This window comes from Elephas maximus, chromosome 25 (assembly GCF_024166365.1).
Source record: "Elephas maximus indicus isolate mEleMax1 chromosome 25, mEleMax1 primary haplotype, whole genome shotgun sequence".
Taxonomy (NCBI): Eukaryota; Metazoa; Chordata; class Mammalia; order Proboscidea; family Elephantidae; genus Elephas; species Elephas maximus.
In genome coordinates this window covers 36,379,251-36,401,902 of record NC_064843.1, presented here as the reverse complement: position 1 = coordinate 36,401,902, position 22,652 = coordinate 36,379,251, and the positions used below count along the sequence as shown (strand labels likewise).

General features: G+C 45.6%; 1 protein-coding gene across 3 annotated transcripts; it reads left to right on the top strand.

The window, feature by feature from the left end:
- The first annotated feature begins 281 nt into the window (after nucleotides 1-281).
- On the top strand, nucleotides 282-11,772 carry BPIFA2 (BPI fold containing family A member 2). 3 transcript variants are annotated; one of them, XM_049869757.1, is made up of 9 exons: nucleotides 283-384; nucleotides 1,188-1,398; nucleotides 3,280-3,421; nucleotides 4,097-4,204; nucleotides 5,226-5,378; nucleotides 8,324-8,405; nucleotides 9,936-9,999; nucleotides 10,828-10,903; nucleotides 11,584-11,772. In XM_049869757.1, the coding sequence occupies exons 2-8, from the start codon at nucleotides 1,203-1,205 to the stop codon at nucleotides 10,860-10,862; spliced, it is 780 nt and encodes a 259-aa protein (XP_049725714.1). In that variant the 5' UTR covers nucleotides 283-384; nucleotides 1,188-1,202; the 3' UTR covers nucleotides 10,863-10,903; nucleotides 11,584-11,772. The 3 variants fall into 3 exon arrangements, with proteins under 3 accessions (XP_049725716.1, XP_049725715.1, XP_049725714.1); XM_049869759.1 differs by lacking the exon at nucleotides 4,097-4,204 and having other exon boundaries at nucleotides 282-384; XM_049869758.1 differs by lacking the exons at nucleotides 8,324-8,405; nucleotides 9,936-9,999; nucleotides 10,828-10,903; nucleotides 11,584-11,772 and adding an exon at nucleotides 5,479-5,569 and having other exon boundaries at nucleotides 282-384.
- The last annotated feature ends 10,880 nt before the right edge of the window (nucleotides 11,773-22,652 follow it).

Here is a 22,652-nt window from a genome sequence, read left to right as displayed (position 1 = left end):
ACAGTTAGACTGGATGATCTCTGTGGGCCTTCCCACCTGGATTCTCCAGTTTGTCTATTCTCAGTCTCTCTCCCAGCCCCCCATTCACAATGGCCACCCCTTGGCAGCTAGAGGCCCCTTGAAGTCCTTGTCTTAGTCTTGGCAGAAAATCCTCCCCCTACTCAACCATTTCAATTCAAGCATCCTGGGTGACCTTTGGGTTGGAAGTCTCCTGAACAGGAGTTATTTTCTTTGGAGTTTCCTTGGATGGCCCCGGAACTAGGCCTTGCTTCCGTGAGCAGCCTCACATCGTATTGCCACCATATAAGAGCCACTGCCACCCAGCAGAATCCTAGGAGACCACGCAGGAGAGCAAGGATTTTGTGAGCATCCTCCTCCAAATCTGTGAGTGGTGGGCTTACCCCCCACCCACACCCCTTGCTTTGGGGGAAAGAGGCAAAAAGATAGGTCCACTTGGATCACCTAATATTTTGAATATAGCAAATTAAGAGATATATAGATTATAGTAAGAGAATTGTCAAACTGTTGAGCAATGCAAGGGCATGATGTGGTGTGCATTGATTGGTTCATTCTTTTATCCAACAAATATTAATTGAACACCTGCTTAGTGCAGGCATTCTACTGGGGGCTGGGGATTTGACAGTAAAATAAGTCACAGTCCCTCCTCCGAGGGGTTCATAGCCTGGTGGGAGAGGCAAACAAGTCGTCAGGCTTTTGGAACCCAGGACTCTGATCAGAGAATGAAGGAAGCCAAGGTGGTGGGACAGAGTCCCCTAAATGTAGACTCTGGGGAGGGACCTAGGATAGGCTTCACGGAGGGCATAATGTCTTGCTTAGGCCTGGAGAATCAGAGGAATTGAGTTAATTTAGGTAATTTGACTTAGGTAAAAAAGTGAGGAAGAGGAAAGATGGTTTAGGCAGAGAAAACAGCATGTGCAAAGGACCTTTGTGTAAAGAGCACAGACTTGGAGTCAGGTCTGACTTTTCAGCTCCTTGCTCTTCCACTCACTGGCTGTGTGTCTCTGGACAAGTTGCTCTAGCTTTCTGACCTTGAATGCCCATCTGTAAGATAGGAGATAACCACTTCTACCTCAAAGGGACTTTAAGTGCAAGAGTGGTTGTTGCTCGTTGAATATTCCTTTTCCCTCTGGGTAATTCTCTCTCCTCTTCTTCCTATGACTGTCCAGGTGTCAGGATAAAAGATGTTTCAGCTTTGGAAACTTGCTCTCTTGTGCGGTCTGCTCACTGGGACCTCAGCGTCCCTTCTTGGGAATTTTGGCAATGACCCGAATGTTTTGGACAATTTGAAACCTATTCTTGACAAAGGACTTGAGACTGTTGACAACACACTTGAGACTGTTGACAACACACTTAAGACTGCTGACAATTCAGTTCAAGGTGAGTCAACAAGAGTGATAATCACTAAATCACTAAAAAAAAAAAAAAAAATTTTTTTTTAAATTCCTAAAACATTAAAAAAACACTAGCACCCAGGAAATTGCCTCCTAAACACTATGCCTGCACTACCAAACGCTGCCACCAGGGGCTGCCCTTTATAGGTGGTTTACTGAGAGGTGGCTATTCAGTCCCTGGCTCATTCACTTATTATTTTTCTAAAAACAAGCAATGCTGCAATGAATATCTTTTTACATATTGTATCTTGGTACATTTTTGCCAATGTATGCACAAAGTCCTGAAAGTTCAAAAAGGTGTAACCAAAAAAACCAAACCCAGTGCTGTCGACTCATAGGACAGAGTAGAACTGCCCCATAGAGTTTCCAAGGAGCGCCTGGAGGATTTGAACTGCCGACTCTTTGGTTAGCAGCTGTAGCACTTAACCACTACACCACCAGGGTTTCCTCAGAAGGTGTACACATTTTAAGTTATGGTAGAGGTTGACAAATTATTCCCTATGTTACACACCTTCCAACAGTCTGGGAGAGTGCCTTTTCCCCCGCCACCTTGCCAGGGTCTGCTAGATATATGATTTAATTCATTTGAACTTGCATTTCTCTAATTATGAATCATTTTTTCATGTTTCCTAGCCATTTGCAAATTTTAGCTTAAATATTCTGTTCATATTCTTAGCATAGTCTTCTGTTGGATTGTTTAATTTTCTGTTATTGATTTTTGTCAATTCATTGCAAATTAAACCTACCGCTACTAGCCAGCTTTGTATTTAATTACACCCATTTTTATGCTGACTCTTTAAGAATCTGGCTTTCTTTTTTATTTCCTGGAAACATTAACAGCACTTTGACAAACATTCTTCATAAGAGGAGGTAGCTCCTGCAAATGGCCGCCTTTCAAACCTTGTCAGGCTTAGGCAACCTTCAAAGATGCAGAAAGGACTCACATTCTAATTTTGCAGCTGGGGAAAGTGAGGGCCAGAGACGCAGCTGGGGAACATGAGGGCCAGAGACTGAAGTGTCTGGCTTGAGGCCACTTAGTGAGTTATATGACCAGATCTAGTATAGCACCAGTTTTATTTAAATTGGCATTCCTTGTTTGCATCACTCTAACCAGGCAGATATTGTTCATCGCAGAGCCAAGTCGTAGTACTGTGATTATATTTCTTTTCCTGTACAGTCTTTTGTTTTCTCTTGAGTTAGTAATTGCCTTGTGGTTTCTCACTTAAATTATTTTCTATACACATACTCCTAATTCTTTTCATATGCACTGTCCTACCCTTGTAATGTCATTTATTATCACATCTCGTTTTTCTCTAGAGCCCTCGCATGAGGAACACTCTATCCTATTCCGTATAAATAGTTCTCCAGGCCTACTGCTAAGCTATAATCCTGAGACTCCTCTCTGCCATTTTTATGGGTTGGAGCCATTTTTTTTTTCTTGATTCTAAATTGTCCTACTTCTTAGTTTATTCTCTCATTTTATTTGATCTAGTTTTTTAAACATGTGTGTAAACCCCATTTGAGCCAATAGGCCCCATAGTTGCTCCTAGAAGCTGGTGTACAATCAATATCAGTTGCCTGATCAATTGATTGGTTCGTTGATAAATTATCACGAAGCTATCATGAAGACCAAGGAGGGAACATGGAAGGATCAGGAGCTCCCTAGCTTTATGACTTTGGACACATCTCTTAACCTTTTAATCCTTTATTTCCTCATCTGAAAAATGTGGATAACAGTAATACCTACCCCACTGGGGTGTAATGAAGACTGAATAAAATAACAGGCAAATAGTCTTATCTAGTGCCTGGCACAGAGTAGCAGCTTCATAAGTGGTGAATGTTACTAAATGGCCATTGTTTTTGCCAGATGACCTTCAGAAACTGAAGCTCAAAATTGAAGGGCTCCAGGATTCTAAGGCTTGGCAAGCAATCCAGGAGAAATATCAGGAAACCGGGAAATTGTTGGACAAGGGCCTTTCTGGTTTGATTTCAGATATAAAGTCTTTGGGGTAAGTTGGTACTTCGCGGTGGAGGTCACCAAGAAAAGGGAATATGTATCTTTGGGGAGGTAGGTTTGGGATCAAAGACAGAGAGGTGGACAAACCTTGCTCCTCCCACATAGAGCCCAGGTAGTCTGAGGCCAGGTCCATTAGAGCTTGAGTGAATTGAAGGCAGGGCTGCAGGGCTAATTGAGGCATCTTGTGGGTTTGGGCTTCCACAACCTGTCATTTAAGGGTCAGGGTGAAGGTTCCCCTCAACCTCACCTCCACCTGTTTGCTGGTTTCTGAGGCCCCTTTTCCAGGGAATAAAACTTTCCCTTCTCCAAAGACAGCTTGGAATAAAAGTCCGAATTCCTTTGTGGGGAAAAAAAAACCCAAAAGTCACACCAAGTAGCCCCATGTAGTAGCTACACCCACGGAGTTTTGGAGCCAGGCAGTTCTGGGTCACAACCTGGATCTGGGATCCAGAGCCTCTAAGGGTCTCAGGGACAGTCTCATCTTTCTGGGCCCCAGTAAGCCGTGCTCTGAAATGGAGAGTATGAAACCTGTGAGCAGAGCTATCATGAAGACCAAGGGAAGCAAGTCTGGCAAAGCTCAAAGGCTCAGCACAATGCCTGCATAGAGAAGGACTCAGCATACGGCTGCCGTGAGGAACGACTAGTGTAAATTGTGAGTTTTGTGCAGGTTGAAAATTGGCAAGTCCCGTATCCTGGATCTCAAAGCTGAACTGACTCCCGATGGCCAAGGCCTTAACCTGAGGTTCCCCACCACTGCTAATGTCAACCTGGCCCTGTGAGTATGTCTTAGAATCCAGGATTTGAGGGAGGTGGTGCATACGGCCTGGTCAATGGGTTCCCAACCTAGGAATCGGGCACCTTCCCACTCTGTGATATGGCCTTGGCCTCAGTTTCCCAATCTGTACAAAAGTGGACTTTCCAATCTAAAAGCCCCACCTCTAGAATGTTCTAATGAGCTTTGGCCATAGCCACGTCTTTTTAAAAAGAAAGCTCAACTGACTATAATACTTTTAAAATCATAACATGTATCTAATTATAAAATTTGCAAAACTGTGAAGAAAATAATCACTCATAATCCTACTGTCCAGACATAAAAATTGATACCTCTCGGGCAAAAATTCCTCCAGTATTATTTTGCCTCAAAGTTCATTTTAAACCACGGTGAGTATGGATAAATATATGTGGTAGTGGGCAGTGTATAATTAAGGGCTTGTATGCAAAATATAATTTTAAAGGATTCTTAATTACTTTAAAAGAGACAGACAGGAAAATGAGCACACTAAGACAAATTTTTTTTTTAAATTAAATCCACGAATGAGTCCATTGGCCATTAGCTGTGAGATCTTGGGATAGTTTTTTAATCTTTCTGTACCAAGGTTTCTTCATTCATAAAACAGAGATATACTAGTACTTCCTCGATGATTAAATGGAATAATCCATATAAAATACAGTTTAAATGTGCCTGGCACATAATATAGGAACCCTGGTGGTGTAGTGGTTAAGCGCTCAGCTGCTAACCGAAACCTTCGCATAAATGTTAATTATTACTATTATTATTTTAATTAGTAGTGTCATGCTGCATAGCAATTTCATATGAACTAAACCCATGTGGCCAAGAATCCCCTAGTATAAAAATGTTAAATCATGTAAAGAATAGGGACAACATTGATATTACCTGGACAATACTGACATTACCCATTACATCATGGGTAATGTCCACACAGGTGGAGGAACACAGGTGAGCAATGTGAAGGGTCTTCTCAATCTCTGTTCACAGTGAATCTCATTTCCTGCAGGCCACTCATTGGAAATATCGTCAACCTGAATGCTGCCTTGGATATCTTGACAGGGGTCAGTATTGACATTGATACGCAGACTGGCCTCCCCGTGGTGATCCTGGGAGAATGCACCAGCGACCCAGACAGCGTCCAGGTCAACTTGCTGAACAGGTAAGGCCCATTACCCAAAGACCCCCCAAAACCAACTCAGCAGAGCTAGGTTCTCTGAGGAGTTGAGGACCCATAATTTCAGCCCTATTTCTATACCTAGGAGGTGGCACAGTGTGGTGAAAAAGAATTCAAGCTCTGGAGTCAAACGTAGGTTCGAATTCCAGCTCAGCCACTAACTTGTAACTTTGTAACCAACCTAACCTCTCTGAGCCTCAATTTTCACATCTGTAAGCTGGGGATGGTAACAATAAAAAAAAAAAAAAACATGGTAACAATTAAAAAAAAAAATATTTATTTATTTTTTTACCTACCCTTAAAAAAAAAACCCAAAAACTTGTTGCCATCGAGTCGCTTCCGACTCATAACAACCCTATAGGACAGAGTAGAACTGCCCCATAGAGTTTCCAAGGAGCGCCTAGTGTATTTGAACTGCTAGCCCTTTGGTAAGCAGCCATAGCACTTAACCACTACACCACCAGGCTACTGAAATAATCAAAAGAGAAAATCCTAGTTAGGTATTTAGAATGGACTTGGCACATACTAAACTCTCAGTAATGATAATATCTGTGCTGATTTCTATTCATTTGTTCTCTCAGTTACTGAGAAAGGTGTGTTGACATCTCCAACTATAATGGTGAATTGGTCGTTCTCACCTTTCAGTGCTATTGTTTTTTGCTTCATGCATTTTGAAGCTCTGTTGTTAGGTACATATGCTTTTAGGATTGTTATGTCTTCTTGGAGAATGAACCCCTTTAGCATTCATTGTGTAATGTCCCTCAATAACAATAATTATTATTATTCATTGTCTTGCCTCAAGTTGCGGGAAGGGAAGGAGTAAATACCTACCATGGGCTCTAATTTCAGATTGTCCCTAAATCATCCTCCACCTACTAGAAAATTTCCGAAATGAGACCTTGAAAACTTAATCCTTCCATTTAAGTCATTGATCCCTGTTAATCCATAAAATCTGCATCTTAAACTGTGTGTTTGAAAGAGCAGGTTTGGCCCAGGAAAGAGGGTGGGAGAAAGGGGGAACCTGGTCAGTGGCTGGGAGGTAAGGGACAGCACCTGGGAGAAATGGCCTGGGAATTGGGGACTGGAGCTGCGGATGGCAAACCTGGTTGGCCTTGGCCAACCAAGGTGGGTCCTTAGCTCTAAACCCTGCTGGCCATGAGTGAAAGTCGTTCCACCCTTCTCCCACTATGAGATATGACCCCTAGAGCCCAAACCCATCCATTACCATCAAGTTGATTCCAACTCAGAACGACCCTGTAGGACAGAGTAGAACTGCCCCATAGGGTTTCCAAGGCTGTAAATCTTTTTTTTTTTTTTTAATTTTTGTTGTTCTTTAAGTGAAAGTTTACAAATCAAGTCAGTCTCTCATACAAAAATTTATATACATCTTGCTATATACTCCTAGTTGCTCTCCCCCTAATGAGACAGCATGCTCCTTCTCTCCACCCTGTATTGCCGTGTCCATTCAGCCAGCTTCTGTCCCCCTCTGCCTTCTCATCTCCCCTCCAGACAGGAACTGCACACACAGTCTCGTGTCTACGTGATCCACGGAGCTCACTTCTCACCGGTATCATTTTCTATCTTATAGTCCAGTCCAATCCCTGTAAATCTTTATGGAAGCAGACTGCCACATCTTTCTCCCACCGAGTGGCTGGTGGGTTCAAACCTCTGACTTTTTGGTTAGCAGCAAAATGCTTTAACTACTGTGCCATCAGGACTCCTCTGACCCCTTAGAAAACCTTAGAGACTCCCCCAAAACAAAGAAAGGCTCCATAGCCCAATGTTAGTTGAAAAGGCTGGGATACAAATTCAGAGGCCTGAATTCTGCTGGACACTGCCTTGTTAAGCAGCCCCATAGAATTCATTCCCCTGCTCTGGGTCTCAGTGTCCACACATGCTCCTCCAAATACTCTCTTTTCTTTTCCTGTATGATTGACTCCCAAGCCCTTACCATGGCTGTTGAGGTTCTGCTTGGCCTGGCCCCACCCTCATATCAGTATACTCTCTTCATCACTCACTGTGTCCCAGACACACTGGCCTTAATTCTGTGCCTCAGACAAGTTGTTTCCCACCCCAGGGCCTTTGCACTGGCTGGCTGGCCACCTAGAACACCTTTCCCCACAATTTACCTCAATACACCATCTCATCCTTCAGGGTCTAAAATAAAGTTTGTCCTATTCTCTCTCGGAAAAACCTATTTTTTCCCTTCAGAGTACCGTCACAACTTGTTATTCTATATTTAATTGTATGGTTGCTTCATTCTTTTAGCCATTAATGTATTCAGCACCTACTAGTGCCAGGCACTAGTCTGATGACGAAAGACGAGGTCATTGTGTTCATTGAACTTATTATTCGGAGGGAAAAGCAGACAGACAAACAAGCATTCAATCAATCAATGAAGAACCCTCAAGGAAAACATCAGATTGTGACAAATGCTGGGCAGAGAATTAACCTTAGCAGGGCACTCTGAGAACAAAGCCCTCCATCAGATAAGCAGTCAGGGAGGGTGGCCCTGAGGAGTGACAATTATTGCTGAGAGTTGAAGGTGGGAAGAAGCCAGCCTTGGCAAGACTTTTTTTTTTTTTTAAATGTTTAGGCACCAGTTTAGGGTCTGTTTGTACTGTGTTCATCCTGATATCCCAGGGCCAAGCTTGGTGCTTGCACATAGTTGGTGCTCTGCAAACGTGTAGAATGAATGAATGCATGAGGTCTCAAGGTTGTGATGAGACTCTCAGGAGGCATTGGGTGAATGGCTTAGGATGTGAGCATCTAAGTGACAACCCACCTGGATAGAGGCTCTGTCTGTGGTTAGAAATGTGTCCCTGGTGTTTACCTGACTTCAGGTGCTCTCCTCTCCTCCTCCACCCACTGCTTAGCTCCCCGCTACCCTGGCCACTGATGAGGCTTTATCAGTTCCCTCTCTTTTCCAGACACAGTGCGCTCATCAACAGGATTGCGAACACCTTGAGCAGCTTCCTAAGAAAAACAGTATCCTTCACGGTGCAGAAGGAGGTGAGTCCCCCACTCCTGGGGATCCAGAGCTAGGCGGGGAGCAGCTGTGGCTACCTCTTCTTCAGAGGTACAAACCTCTTTTTGGGTAGTCAGCTGGAGCCTCCCCCCATTACTTAATGCGGGGAGGGCAGGGACCTGACGTTAGATCAAACCACTTAGTCCCAAACTCAAGCCACTTGCCATCTCCATGCATCACCAATATGCCCTGTAATCTAGTATTTTCCTTCAACGAACACAATTTGACTCAAATTTAAATAAATTTATTTTTTAAAGGAAACTTTATATCCCTACCATAAACAGAAAACAAGTAGCACTTCTCACATAATTAATAAAAAGACTAAACAGACTTATTAAAATAGTTTCCCCCCCACCCGAATCTGTGCTTCATCAAAAACCACATGTATCATCATCTCCAGGATTCCTGGGCTGAGAGGCCCAGAGATTCTTTGAAGCTTAGGAAATGGGACCCAGGAATCTGAGTTTGTAAGAGAAGCCTCCTCCAGGTGGCCTGTTACTCACTGAGCTGAAGCCTCACTACTCAAAGTGTGGTCCTCAGACCAGCAGTGTTGGTCTCACTTGGGTGCTTGTTAGAAATGCAGATATACTGCTCTATCGTCTCTACAGCCCCATTCAACTCTTTAAAATTCCAGAGTCCTAAGGTTCAAGAGAGGCATTAGTGGTTTGGTGGTAGAGCGTTTGCCTCCCATGTCAGTCTCCATTTCGTCAAGCTGGGACTGACTCAGTGGGAGCTAACAACAACTACAACAAAGTTCAAGATTTCTAAGAGCACAAGGTTCCGGGATGTTGTCTGAGGCTGGGTTCTCTAGAGAAGCAAAACCAATAAAGCATATAAATACAGACAGAAGTTCATATTAAGAAAATGGCTCACGCGGCTGTATAGGCTTCCCCTGATTCACGTAGCCACAGGGGCTGGTGAATCCAAGATCAACAAGTCAGGCAAGGTCCTGGCTCACAAATCCCCAGATCAGCAGGCAAGACGGCAGGTAAGCTGCTAGCTCAAGTCCCAAGAACCAGACATGGTCAGAAGAACAGGCTGTTGCTGCAGGATTCAGTGCGACCAAAAGCCCATGAGCTTTGCCAGAAAGTCCACTTATATTGGATGCAGCCCACACCCTCAAGGAAACTGCCTTTCAACTGATTGGCTACTCTCAGCAGATTCCATCACGGAGATGACCACATTATATCAGATCTCAAACTACATCACAACCGCCAAACCAATGAGAATCATGGCCCGGCCAAGCTGACACACAACCTTAACCATCACAGATGTTAACACTCTAGATTCTTAAGGTTCTAGAACTCTAATGTGAAGGATTTTTAGGATTCTAGCATCCTCTAGGGTTCTCAGAATTTTAGGTTTCTAGGTTTTCTCCTGTCTAGACCCTAAGTTTCAATGGTTCTATGAGTCCAAGAGATGTATGATTTCTCTGTGTCAGGCAGTTTGTTCCCAGCTGAGACTGATCTGCCTTTCTTCCTTCTCCCATCCCTCGTCTTCTGTCTCATCATCAGGTGTGCCTACTGATCCGATTCTTCCTCAACACCCTGGGTGTAAATGTCATTCCGAACATCATCAGTAAGTCACAGCCTGGGGCTGGGAATGTGGGCGCTTCCTCTCTGCCAGCCTTCCCAGAGGCCGGCATACAAATTTGTGCCCACCCACAGGGAGGCCTGTCTGGGCCTGTAGGAAAGCAGCAGAATGGCCCACCCATCCTGAGCAAGTTGGGAGAGTGTGGCTTGAGGGGTCCTGAAATTGAAGGAATTCTGTGGGCCTTGGGGAGCTCTCAGGCAGAGTGATGTGAGAAAGAAGTTTTATGTTCAAATCCTGGCTCGACTGCTTAGTAATTGTATGGCCTTGGGCAAGTGGCTCCACCTCTCTGAGCCTTGGTTTCCTCCTGGGCGAAATGAGACTGCTAACATTGTGAGGTGAACGTGTGGATTAAAAGAAAACATACAGATAGCCTAATATCTAGTAGATCTTGCTAATAGACACCTTCCATTTTTTCCCCCTTCCACTGAGGAGCTGTGGCTTCTCTTCCAGCCACTTGGGAAGCATGGTTGGTGTTGCTGGGGCTGCTGGGCAATATGAATTGGATAAGTGAAGGTGTCAGGGCCCCAGGGATAGCTCTTCCATGAAAATAGCCACAGTCCAGTCCTTGGACAATCACTCTGTGCTCTACATACACCATCTTATTGGATCCTTGCAACAGCCCTGTGGAGTGGGTACCGACATTGCACCCGTTTCACACATGAGCAAAACGAGGCTTAGAGAAGTGAAATGACATGTTTAAGGTCCCACGGCTGTCAGATTGACTCACTGGAAGGTGTTGGCCAGTAGGCCCTGGTCTCTACTCAATTTTATAGTGGCAGAGAGTGAGACCTGCTATTGATTTTGCTCCTTCAGATAAACTTCAGGATGGAATCCACTTACAAATCTGAAGAGGACTGATAAGGAAGACTGCTGCAACGCCCACCTGCTGGTGAGGGCCAGGCCCTGTGCCCCAGTGCTGAGGGAGGGTAAGGTTCCTTGGCAGGGGCCTGTGGCGGAGCAAAAGCAAGGCTTGTCTTCTCTTCCTTCTTTGGCAGCAGACTGAGCCCTGATCCTGCCCCTGGTCATAGAATAAGCCCTGATCTTGGTCACAATCTGAACCCTGAGTCTTAATCATGCACCCAGACCAATCCCTGATCCTGGAATAGACTGAGCCTGGATCCTAGTCACAGACTGAGCTCTGACCCCAGTTATTTACTAAGCCCTGACCTTGGTCACAGACTAAGCCCCAACCCTGATCCCTGACTGAGCCCCATGGTCCCAGGCTAACCCATGACCCTGATCATATACTGAGCCTTAATTCTGGTCTCAGACTGAGCCCTGACACTGCCTCCTGTCTTGGCCTCTGATCAGTCTTTTCACATATGCCACTGTTCTTAAGGAGGGTAAGGGGAGCGAGGATGGGTCAGTGCTGGATGCCAGAGAAAGGCCCCAAACCACAGGCTCTAGTCCCCTCTCCAAGGCCTTGGACCATGCAGGGTATTGTGGAAAAGATCTTGTGCAGTGGACTCAGATGGACTTGGGTCCCAACAAGTACCTGGTAAGTGATAGGTGCCCATATGGGCAGCCATGGACATGAATGTCGTGGAACACCCTGTGGTCTCATTCCAGATCGGCTACTAGCGACTCGACCCAGTTCCCTTGTAGCAGCTGTCTCCGGAAAGGTGCTTCCACCATCCAACCAGGGTGAGAGCCTGAGCCCAGCCGGAAGGACCCTTCCCAGATGCCCTTCTCACAGTTGGAGAGCAGCCTCTATGCCTGTTACTACCCCACCCCAGCAATAAAAGCCCTGTATCCGCACCCTGCTGTGTGGCCTGCTGCATTTCCTCCATTGAGATGGGGGGGCGGGAGCGCTGCAACTGGAGTGGCAGAGTCAGGTTCCTGGAACTGGAAGGTACTCTTGGGAATACCTGGCCCAACCTCTCTGTTTTACAAATGGGGACAGTGAGGCACAGAGAGGACAAGAAACTGGCCCAGGATCACATAGCCCACCTATGGCAGTGGCAGAACCCCGACTCATCTATGCACACATTAAACAGGTATTCAGTGAGCACCTGCTCTGGACCAGGCAGGCTGTGGGAACAGGACAGTCATTCTGGGGTTATCCCCATTCAGGGCTTTCCTCCATTCCCCTCCAGGAAATGAAAGGCTTCATGGTGGATCAGGAGATTCCTGGTCTGACTGGATTCAGGAGTATGGGCACCTTGACTCAGGGTCAGTCCCACAGCTCCACCCCTCCTGCCTCTCCATGCCCTCTGAGGGCCGAGGGTTGCCCTGGAGTGGAGGCGCTTTTCTCCAGGCGGAGCTGAGAGCACCCATGGCCTCCATTCCCAGGGCTCACACTGCCCTTATTACCAACCCTGAGAGCCTGTGCCCAGCCTTGCCTGGTGATGCCCCCAGCTGTGCCCAGACTGTGGCAAAGACAGCACCACAGTACGTATGACACCACCACCATCATGGAAGGCTGCTGTGTGCACACACATCATCTCACTGATTCTTCATAACACGGCTATCAGAGGACACACCATTATTATCCCCACTTGACAGATGAGGACACCGAGGCTTACAGAGGCAAAGTGACTCATCGAGTAGCAGAGCCAGGATCTGATCCCATAGCAGTGGGACCCCTGGACTCATCATCCTTGCTCAGAGAGGTGACATCATGGCTCCTAGGCCCTTTGGCCACGTCTCTCCACAACCTCGTCCTCTAGGACAGATGAGACTTTTTCAATGCTGTTGTTCCTCCCTGTATGCAGGCCTCAGTTCCCCCCTTTGCCCTGGAGGGAGGAGGGAAACCCCTTCCCCACAGTCACATTTGCTCTGCAGAGGCCCAGCGCGGTTGGTACGCTAAGGCACACCAGTGTCTCATGATCCCAGCAGCCCTCCTGTCCAGGATCTGACTTTTCCTCCCAAAGGCCCAAGAAGCCTTTTTCCACCCTGCCAAGCAGGCATCTCCTTACTCTGTACAGCTACTCTATGGGCAGGGCCTGCTTTTGCTCCCATGGGGAACCCAGGTCCAGAGAGACCACAGCCACACAGTGGCATACCCAGCTGTGAATTCCCCTCGGAGCTCCCTCTCTGGTAAAGGCAGCTTCATTGGGTCAGTCATCTCAGGGGGCCCTCTGAGCTCTGGGAGTGGTGTGGAGGGGCCTTCTCAGGTCCTGCCTCCTCTTCTGAACAGTCCCACTGAGGACTTCAGTTCACGTCATGGCTATGGGTTGCTTGGTATGAGATGAGGCCGTGTGGAGTTTGGCAGATAAGAGCTCAACTCAGCTTCCGCCACGTTAACCAAAAAAAGAAAAAAAAGCTATTGCAGAGGAGTCGATTCTAACTCTTGGAAGTCCCATGTGTTAGAGAGTAAAAATGCTTCATAGGGTTTTTTTGGCTGTAATCTTTACGGAAGCAGATCGGTAGGCCTTTCTTCCACATGGTGCTGGTGGGTTTGAACCACCAACCTTTACGTTAGTAGTAGTCAAGTGCTTAACCATTTGCATCACCCAGGGACCTTTGCCACTTTCTAAAACCAAAAACAAACAAACTTGTTGCCACTGAGTCCATTCTAACTCACTGTGACCCTATTCTAGCCGTGTAATATAGGACAACTTCCTTAACTTCTTAGAACTTCAGTTTTCTCACCTGTCAAATGGACTTAATGGTAACACCTCTCTCATTGGGCCATATGAAGATTTAATGAGCCAATGAGGGGAAAGTGTTTCACCAGAGCCTGACACCCAGTGAGTTCACAAGGAAGGTCAGCTGCTGCTACTGTTTTGACCACGACACTGGTGTTTGTTGATCAACTGATGAAATGGCTGATGAGGTAGAGAGAACCATGGCCTAGGGGAGACCTTGGGTTTTTGCTTTGTCTCTATGAGGTAAGACTGCTAACTGTCCCCCAGTTTTTATTCTATTCCACTTTCCTGAGATTTAGCTGGTCGCATGGTTCCCTGGCTAGAGACTACATTTCCCAGCCTCTCTTGCAGCTAAGCATGGCCATGTGATTAAGATCTGGCCAACGTGCCTTAAAAAGAAGGGAATTTCCTCCACTTCCTCCTGAATTTCCACACTTCTCTCCAATTAAAAATGAGAATTGGAGAAAAAAAAAAAAAGAATTGGTTGTTGAGAAGATAAACCATGACGAAGACCGCTGCCTCCCATTTCTCCTGATGGAACAAAAGTGCCTTGCAGGCGGGGGTCTGGGGACTATGGCTTAAGGGGACTTCTAAGTCAATTGGCAAAATAATTCTATTATGAAAACATTCTGCATCCCACTTTGAAATGTGGCATCTGGGGTCTTAGATGCTAACAAGCATCCATCTAAGACGCATCAATTGGTCTCAACCCACCAGGATCAAATGAGAATGAAGAACACCAAGGTCACACAATAACTACGAGCCCAAGAGACAGAAAGGGCCACATGAACCAGAGACTTACATCATCCTGAGACCAGAAGAACTAGATGGTGCCTGGCCACAACCGATGACTGCCCTGACAGGGAGCACAACAGAGAACCCCCGAGAGAACAGGAGATCAGTGGGATGCAGACCCCAAATTCTCATAAAAAGACCATGCTTAATGGTCTGACTGAGACTAGAGGAATCCCAGCGGTCATGGTCCCCAAACCTTCTGTTGGCCCAGGACAGGAACCATTCCCGAAGACAACTCATCAGACATGGAAGGGACTGGACAATGGGTTGGAGAGAGATGCTGACGAAGAGTGAACTACTTGTATCAGATGGACACTTGAGACTGTGTTGGCATCTCCTGTTTGGAGGGGAGATAGGAGGGTAGAGAGGGTTAGAAACTGGCAAAATTGTCACGAAAGGAGAGACTGGAAGGGCTGACTCATTAGGGGGAGAGTAAGTGGGAGTATGGAGTAAGGTGTATATAAGCTTGTATGTGACAGACTGACTTGATTTGTAAACGTTCACTTAAAACTCAATAAAAATTATTAAAAAAAAAAAAAAGCACCTTGCAAGGGGGTTTTAATCCTGGATTTCTTTCCCAATGCCCAATTAAGAAACAAGAAGCTTCTAGGGCTAAGTTAATGTTTGCAAAAAGCATGAATACAACCACAATTAGATTCATAATGCACTGAATATATGCTCTTATATAAAGTCACACAGAGTATCTCTTATATAAAGTCACACAGGGTATCCCTACTTCTCTCTTCTGGGAGATGAGGTGGTTAGAAGAACCAGGGCAAAGAATTGAAGATCAAGCCAAGGGATGTGTGGGAATAACCACCACTGTCCCTACCTCCATAGCAAAAACAGCTGAATAGAAGTTCTAGAAAAGTGACCACACCTTGCCTTTTACCTCTGCCCAACAACAGAGGAAACTCCTCTCTACTCATGCCTCAAGAAGTCATGTGTTTGTGACATCCTTCACCTGTCCCATCATATTTTCTTCAAATAGTAGCAAATAGAGCAAAAAACATTGCTTTATAAACAAAAAGAAATGGGAATTGGAACAACTGCCCTGGACACCAAGGTGGAAGGTGTTGAGGATGGCAGAACTATCTCCCCAGCCTGTGACCATTCATCCCTGACTGTTATGGGAGAGAGGAACGAATGCCCTTATTTAAACGACTGTGTTTTGGGGTTTAAATAAACCGTTTGTTAATGCTGCTTTGCCTCTATGCTACCTAACTCATTCTGCCAGTGACCTTCTGTGTGACATTAGGCTACTAACTTCCCCTCTCTGAGCCCCATTTCCCTACTTATTTGCACAGTGGTCCCTAAAGACCCTTCCTGCTCCAAAGGACTAGAGTTCACGTTCCTTTCAGAGTTGAAAGGAGAGGATAAGCATTAACTGAGCCCCTATGACATACCAGACACTGTATTAGACTGGTGGTTCGCAACAAGCGGTGATTTCTCCCCCAGAGAACACTTGGCAATGTCTGGAGGCATTTTTGGTTGTCACACTTGGATCTCTATCAGGTACAGATCAGGGATGCTACTAAATATTCTACAATGCACAGGGTAGCCCCCACAACTCAGAATTATCTGCCCCAAAATGTCAGTAACCAAAACAAAAACCAAACCTGTTGCCATCGAGTCTATTCTGACAGAAATCATGTATTCAGGGGCAGATTACCCAATAAGCAAGGTACACACAGGCTTACTTGTGCTTACTACTCTGTAGTGAACAATTTCAAAGATGTGGTGAAACCCATGTGAAATTGTTCACTACAGATTAGTAAGTAAGCCTAAGTAAGTTCGTGTGTAGTTTGCTTACTGGGTCATCTGTCCCCATCAGGGACTGTAAATTTGAAAGGAGGCTTTGATTTTGTAGGAAGGTGCTGTGGGGTTGAGAGAGAGAGAGAGAGATGCCAGCCATACCTAGAAGTAGAATCTTCGATGCAGTGAGAAAACATGAAATTGTTCACTAGGGATGATCTGGTAAGCAAGGTAAGCACCGTGCTTATCTTGGGTATTGGATAATTGGCCCCTGCCTGTATTAGACCTTCACACACGTTATCTCACTGCATTCTGATGTTTACTGAGTGACTTCTTGGGGGAGGTGTGGCAACTGAGGCTCCAAGAGGTGAAGTGACTTTCCAAGGCCACACGGCTGGTCAGAGGTGAAACTGGACTTAATCCCAACAGAGCTGGCATTCCCATCAGCCAAGGAAGAAGGATGAAAATTTTGCTTTCTAACTAGATTTTGTGACAATCTCGCCCCCCACAAAAAAATACGCAAGGAGATCTCAAAATCTAGGACTTGTGGGAAGGAACCAAGTAAGGTCAGTGCCAAGGGTTTACCCATGCCATTCAATCCATCTGGAACACCTTTCCTACTCCCTCTCCAGCCAGCTGAATCCTCCTCAGCCTTCAAGATTCTGCTCAGAAAGGAATAATGAAGAAAACTAAAGATACATGGGAAAGATTTAGTCCAAAGGACTAATGGACCACATATACTACAGCCCCAACCAGACTGAGTCCAGTACAACTAGATGGTGCCCAGCTACCACCACTGACTGCTCTGACAGGGATCACAATAGACGGTCCTGGACAGAGCTGGAGAAAAATGTAGAACAAAATTCTAACTCAAAAAGAAAGACCAGACTTGCTGGCCTGACAGAGACTGGAGAAACCCTGACAGTATGGCCCCCGGACACCCTTTCAGCTCAGTAATGAAGGCACTCCTGAGGCTCCCCGCTCAGTCAAAGTTTGGACAGACCCATGAAACAAAACGAAACTGAACAGGCACACCAGCCCTGGGGCAGGGACTAGAAAGCAGGAGGGGACAGGAAAGCTGGTAACAGGGAACCCAAGGTTGAGAAGGGAAGGTGTTGACATGTTGCGGTGTGGTTAACCAATGTCATAAAACAGTATGTGTACTAACTGTTTAATGAGAAACTAGTTTGTTCTGTAAACCTTCATTTAAAGTATAATGAAAAAAAAATGTATTCCAAAACAACAAAAACAAAAAAGATTCTGCTCAGGAGTCACCTCCTGGCAAGAGTGTAGGCTACATAAAGTCCGTTCCCAACCTGTAAGTCTAACCTTGCTACTTTGTCATTAGTGCTCAACACAGAGAGGATTCTCAAAAAAGTCAGCTCTCATTATTGTGTTTTCATTTTTCTTATTGATCTGTCTGCCCCACGAGCCTGTGAGCATCTTGAGGGCAGAGGCCTCACTCCAGTGCCCAGGGAAGGACCAGGTGCAGAACACGGACTGACAATGTTGAATGAATGAATGAACCCCTTCTTGACCTTGCACAGTCAAGTGTCATGCCTGGGACAGTGGAGTGGGTGGGTGAGCAGGAAAAGTCTAGCGACATAGGATTGGGTGATATAGGAAACCTATCACTATTTCCTGTTCACAAGGGCCAGATGCCTGACATTTGAGTATACTTGTGATGGACTATGGGCTGGAATCGTGGCCATAAGTGGCCCATAGGTGAGTGAGGCCAGGACATGGCCAAGGCCACCATGCCCCATTGGTGGGGCAGGGGGAGAAAGGAAGGGAGCATTCTCCTCTGTGAGTCCTGAATTCCCAGGCCAGCTCTTGCCCCTCACCCTGTAGGCCCAGACCTCAAAGGGCAGGTGAGGGCTCCCTGGATGTGATGAGCCCCAAGAAGTAGACTTCTGAGAATAGAAGGTTGCCTTAAGGGGAGAGTAGACCCCTTCTATAAATGGAGATGTGGGAAGAAAGAAGGCAAAACCCAGTGGACACAGAGAGAAACCAGAGCTCTGGACTCTAGTCTTTTAAGCTCTTTTGAAGGCTTAATCCAGTTAAATAAATGCTGCCCATTCATGTGGGTCTTTCCAGTGTTGGCACTATTTCCTCGGGATAAAGTCTCAGGAGCAGAATTATTAGCTCTGTGCCCTGGGACATTTTGTGACCCCAGAAACACACCACAAAATTATTTACCAAACCAATTTTTCTGTTTACACTACGATGAGAGAGTGTATACATTTCACCATATCTTTGCCAGTCAGCACGCAGGCATTTTTATTTTAAATATTGGCTCTTTGGATGGGGATAGAACACACTCCATCACACTGGGAAAACTAGACATTCCAAATTAGAGGAGTCAATTGTTGCACCCACTCGATGGACTACTACAGACCATTACGCTTAGCTGGAACCACAATGACACAAAACTCATTGCACACTGGCAAAACTGAAAAGGGAGGTCGATATTTGACAAAAGTTGATTGTTGGAGGTGACTCTTATTTCTATGCTTAGGCTTATGCAAGAAATAAAACACAATTTCAAAAAACAGGGAAGCCGTGCTGAGCGATTCAAAAAAGACATATTCTTATACAACTACATGTTCTAAAAAACATCATTAGTGAGAAGAGTGGCACTTTCATATTTTTCACAAATCTCTGTAATGACTGGCTTAATAGAAGACAGCTGTATTCTCTTGTATGCTTCTGCAGTCAGTTTCTTGCATTATCACACCATGTAGTTTCTAGAATGTTCCACTCTACACTCATGAGAGAATGGGAGCAAAAAAGTGAATTATGTATTCATATTAATTTAGTATTAGTTTTGACATGCCACCGATTACCATCAAGGCAACTCTGCTCATGACTATGCTCCACAGGGTTTGAGTGACTGATTTTGGGGAAGTGGATCACCAGTCCTTTCTTCCAAGGTGTCTCTGGGTAGACTTGAACTTCCAACCTTTCACTTTCGCAGCTGAATGTGTTAGCCATTTGCACAACCCAGGGACTCCTTTGACATGCAGATCTGCTGAAATGGGTTTTGGAGACCCCCAAGACTACCCTCTGAGGATCACTAGGCTGGGCAGTAGGGGCCAGGGAATATTTCTGAGTAGGAGAGAGACATGTTTGGCTCTTGGTTTCAGGAACTTTCCTCTGGCAGGTGATGTGTTGGGTGCGTTGGAAGGAGACCAAGAGTGAAACCAAGACAGAGACTGGTCTAGATGAGAAATGGCAAAATCCAACCCAGGACAGAGGCTGTGGGGGTGGACAGCTGGCACTGCTGACAAGGAGAGTGGGTGATTTCCAGAAAGGGGTGCTCACAAGAGAAGGGTGTCAGACAGGCCCTTGTCATGGCTCACTCATGCAGAGCTTTTGCCCTCCTGGGCCCCCCAACTAGGCTCCGGAGGCAGCCGGGGCCTGCATCCGCCCTACTCAGCTTGGAGAGAAAGAGGGTTGCAGGAAGGAGTGAGACCTTGCCTTTGGCTTCTGTGTCAGGCACAGGGGCTTCAGCACAGGAAACAAAGAGATTCTCTCTGGCTTCTCTCCAAGGCTGGCGGATAAAGTCAACATCTGTCCCTGTTCCTCTGCTAACACTCACCCATCAAACTGTCCCTCTGTGCCTGCAGACGTGGCTGCTAATGGGGACTGCTGAGCTGGCAGTGACACCTACGAATTTGGATGTTACAACCCTGATCGAAACTTCCAGGGTGGAGGCTCCAAGCCTGGAAACTGATCCCTGCCTACTTTTTCAGTCTCCTGTCAGGGCCTCCTTGCCCACGTTGCCACAAAAAGTGATGGTTCACAGACAAGGATGCCCCTTATCACCATCTGCAAAAAAATGAAGCAAGACCCATACCTCACACCATGCACAAAAACTAACTCAAAATGGATCAAAGACCTAAACATAAAGTCTAAAACGACAAAGATTATGGAAGAAAAAATAGGGACAACATTAGGAGCCCTAATACATGGCATAAACAGTATATAAAACATTACTAAAAATGCCGAAGAGAAACCAGATAACTGGGAGCTCCAAAAAATCAAACACCTATGCTCATCTAAAGACTTCACCGAAAGAGTAAAAAGACTGCACACAGACTGGGAAAAAGTTTTCAGCTGTGACATCTCTGACCAGCGCCTGATCTCTAAAATCTACATGATTCTGCTAAAACTCAACTACAAAAAGACAAATAACCCTATTAAAAAATGGGCAAAGGATAGGAACAGGCACTTCACGAAAGAGGACATTCAGGCGGCTAGCAGATACATGAGGAAATGCTCTCGATCATTAGCCATTAGAGAAATGCAAATCAAAACTACAATGAGATTCCATCTCACTCCAACAAGGCTGGCATTAATCCAAAAAACACAAAATAATAAATGTTGGAGGGGTTGTGGAGAGATTGGAACACTTATACACTGCTGATGGGAATGTAAAATGGTACAACCGCCTTGGAAATCGATTTGGCACTCCCTTAAAAAACTAGAAATAGAATTACCATACGATCCAGCAATCCCACTCCTTGGAATAAATCCTGGAGAAATAAGAACCTTTACACGAACAGATATACGCACACCCATGTTCATGGCAGTACTGTTTACAATAGCAAAAAGTTGGAAGCAACCAAAGTGCCCATCAACGGATGAATGGATAAATAAACTATGGTATATTCACACAATGGGATACTACGCATCGATAAAGAACAATGTTGAATCCATGAAACATTTCATAACATGGAGAAATCTGGAAGACATTATGCTGAGTGAAATCAGTCAATTGCAAAAGAACAAATATTGTATAAGACCACTATTATAAGAACTGGAGAAACAGTTTAAGCAGAGAAGAAAATATTCTTTGATGGTTACGAGAGGGGGGAGGGCGGCACGGAGGGAGAGGGGTATTCACTAATTGAATAGTAGATAAGTTTCATTTTAGGTGAAGGGAAAGATGATACGCAATAAAGGAGAGGTCAACACAAATAGACTAAACCAAAAACAAAGAAGTTTCCTCTAAAAACTGAACACTTCAAAGGCCAGCATAGCAGGGACGGGGTTTGGGGACCATAGTTTCAGGGGACTTCTAAGTCAACTGGCATAATAAAACCTATTACGAAAACATTCTGCATCCCACTTTGGAGAGTGGCATCTGCGGTCTTAAACGCTAACAAGCGGCCATCTAAGATGCATCAATGGGTCCCAACCCACCTGGAAAAAGGAAGAATGAAGGACACCAAAGACACAAAATAATTATGAGCCTAAGAGACAAAAAGGACCGCATAAACCAGAGACTACATCAGCCTGAGACCAGAAGAGCTAGATGGGGCCCGGCCACAACCGATGACTGCCCTGACAGGGAACTCAACAGAGAAACCCTGAGGGAGCAGGAGATCAGTGGGATGCAGACCCCAAATTCTCATAAAAAGACCAGACTTAATGGTCAGACTGGGACTGGAGGTACCCCGGAGGCCATGGAGCCCAGACCTTCTGTTACCCCAGGGCAGGAACCATTCCCAAAGCCAACTCTTCAGACAAGGATTGGACTGGAACAGGGGATGGAAAATGAGACAAGCTTCTTGGATCAAGTCGACACATGCGACTATGTTGGCATCTCCTGTCTGGAGGGGAGATGAGAGGGCAGAGGTGTCCAGAAGCTACCCGAATATACACGAGGAGAGAGAGAGGAGGGAAGTACTGCGCTATCTCATCAGAGGGAGAGCAATTAGGAGTGTATAGCAAGGTGTATGTAAATTTTTGTATGAGAGACTGACCTGATTTGTAAACTTTCACTTAAAGCACACACACACACACACACACACACGGAAGTGATGGTTCAGTGGGTGGTCATGCTGAAACATCTTTTGGGAATCTTTGCTCAAAAATGACCCAAACTAGAATGGCATTCTGGGGTCTTAACACCTGTCAGTAGGGAGAAATACTGGGAGGGAATCTAACTGAGGTTAACGGCTTAGCACCAGGGTCCATGTCCTGGGTTTGAATATTGGCTCTTCCAGGGCTCTGGGGCATATCTCTCAGCCCTTCTGAGCCACAGTCTCTTTGTTTATAAAGCAGATGTTAGAGCGTGACCCCTCACAGGGTTTGAAAGAATGGAACGAGATGAGGTGCGCAAAGCACGTAGCACAGGTGAAGCATAGACACAGCCCTTACAAGGCAGAAGCTGATGTCCTCAGTCCAGGGGCTGACCAGGGGAACAAATGTCCAGTTTGGGATCAGAAGGGGAGAGAGACTAAATTCTACCAGGGAGGCCCGTAACAGCCTTTTGGTAAAGGTGAGATTAGGGCAAGGCTGCAAAGAACAGATTATTCATTCATTAGTTCTTTTAACATGTATTTATTGAGGATTTACTGTCTTCTAGGAAAGCCATTGGAACGGTGTGAGCAAATGGGGCAGGAGGGGGCAGAACATTCCAGGGAATCAATGAGCAGGCAGCAGCAGGAGTATAGGCTGTATTTGGAGACGGTCATGGAGATTAGCATA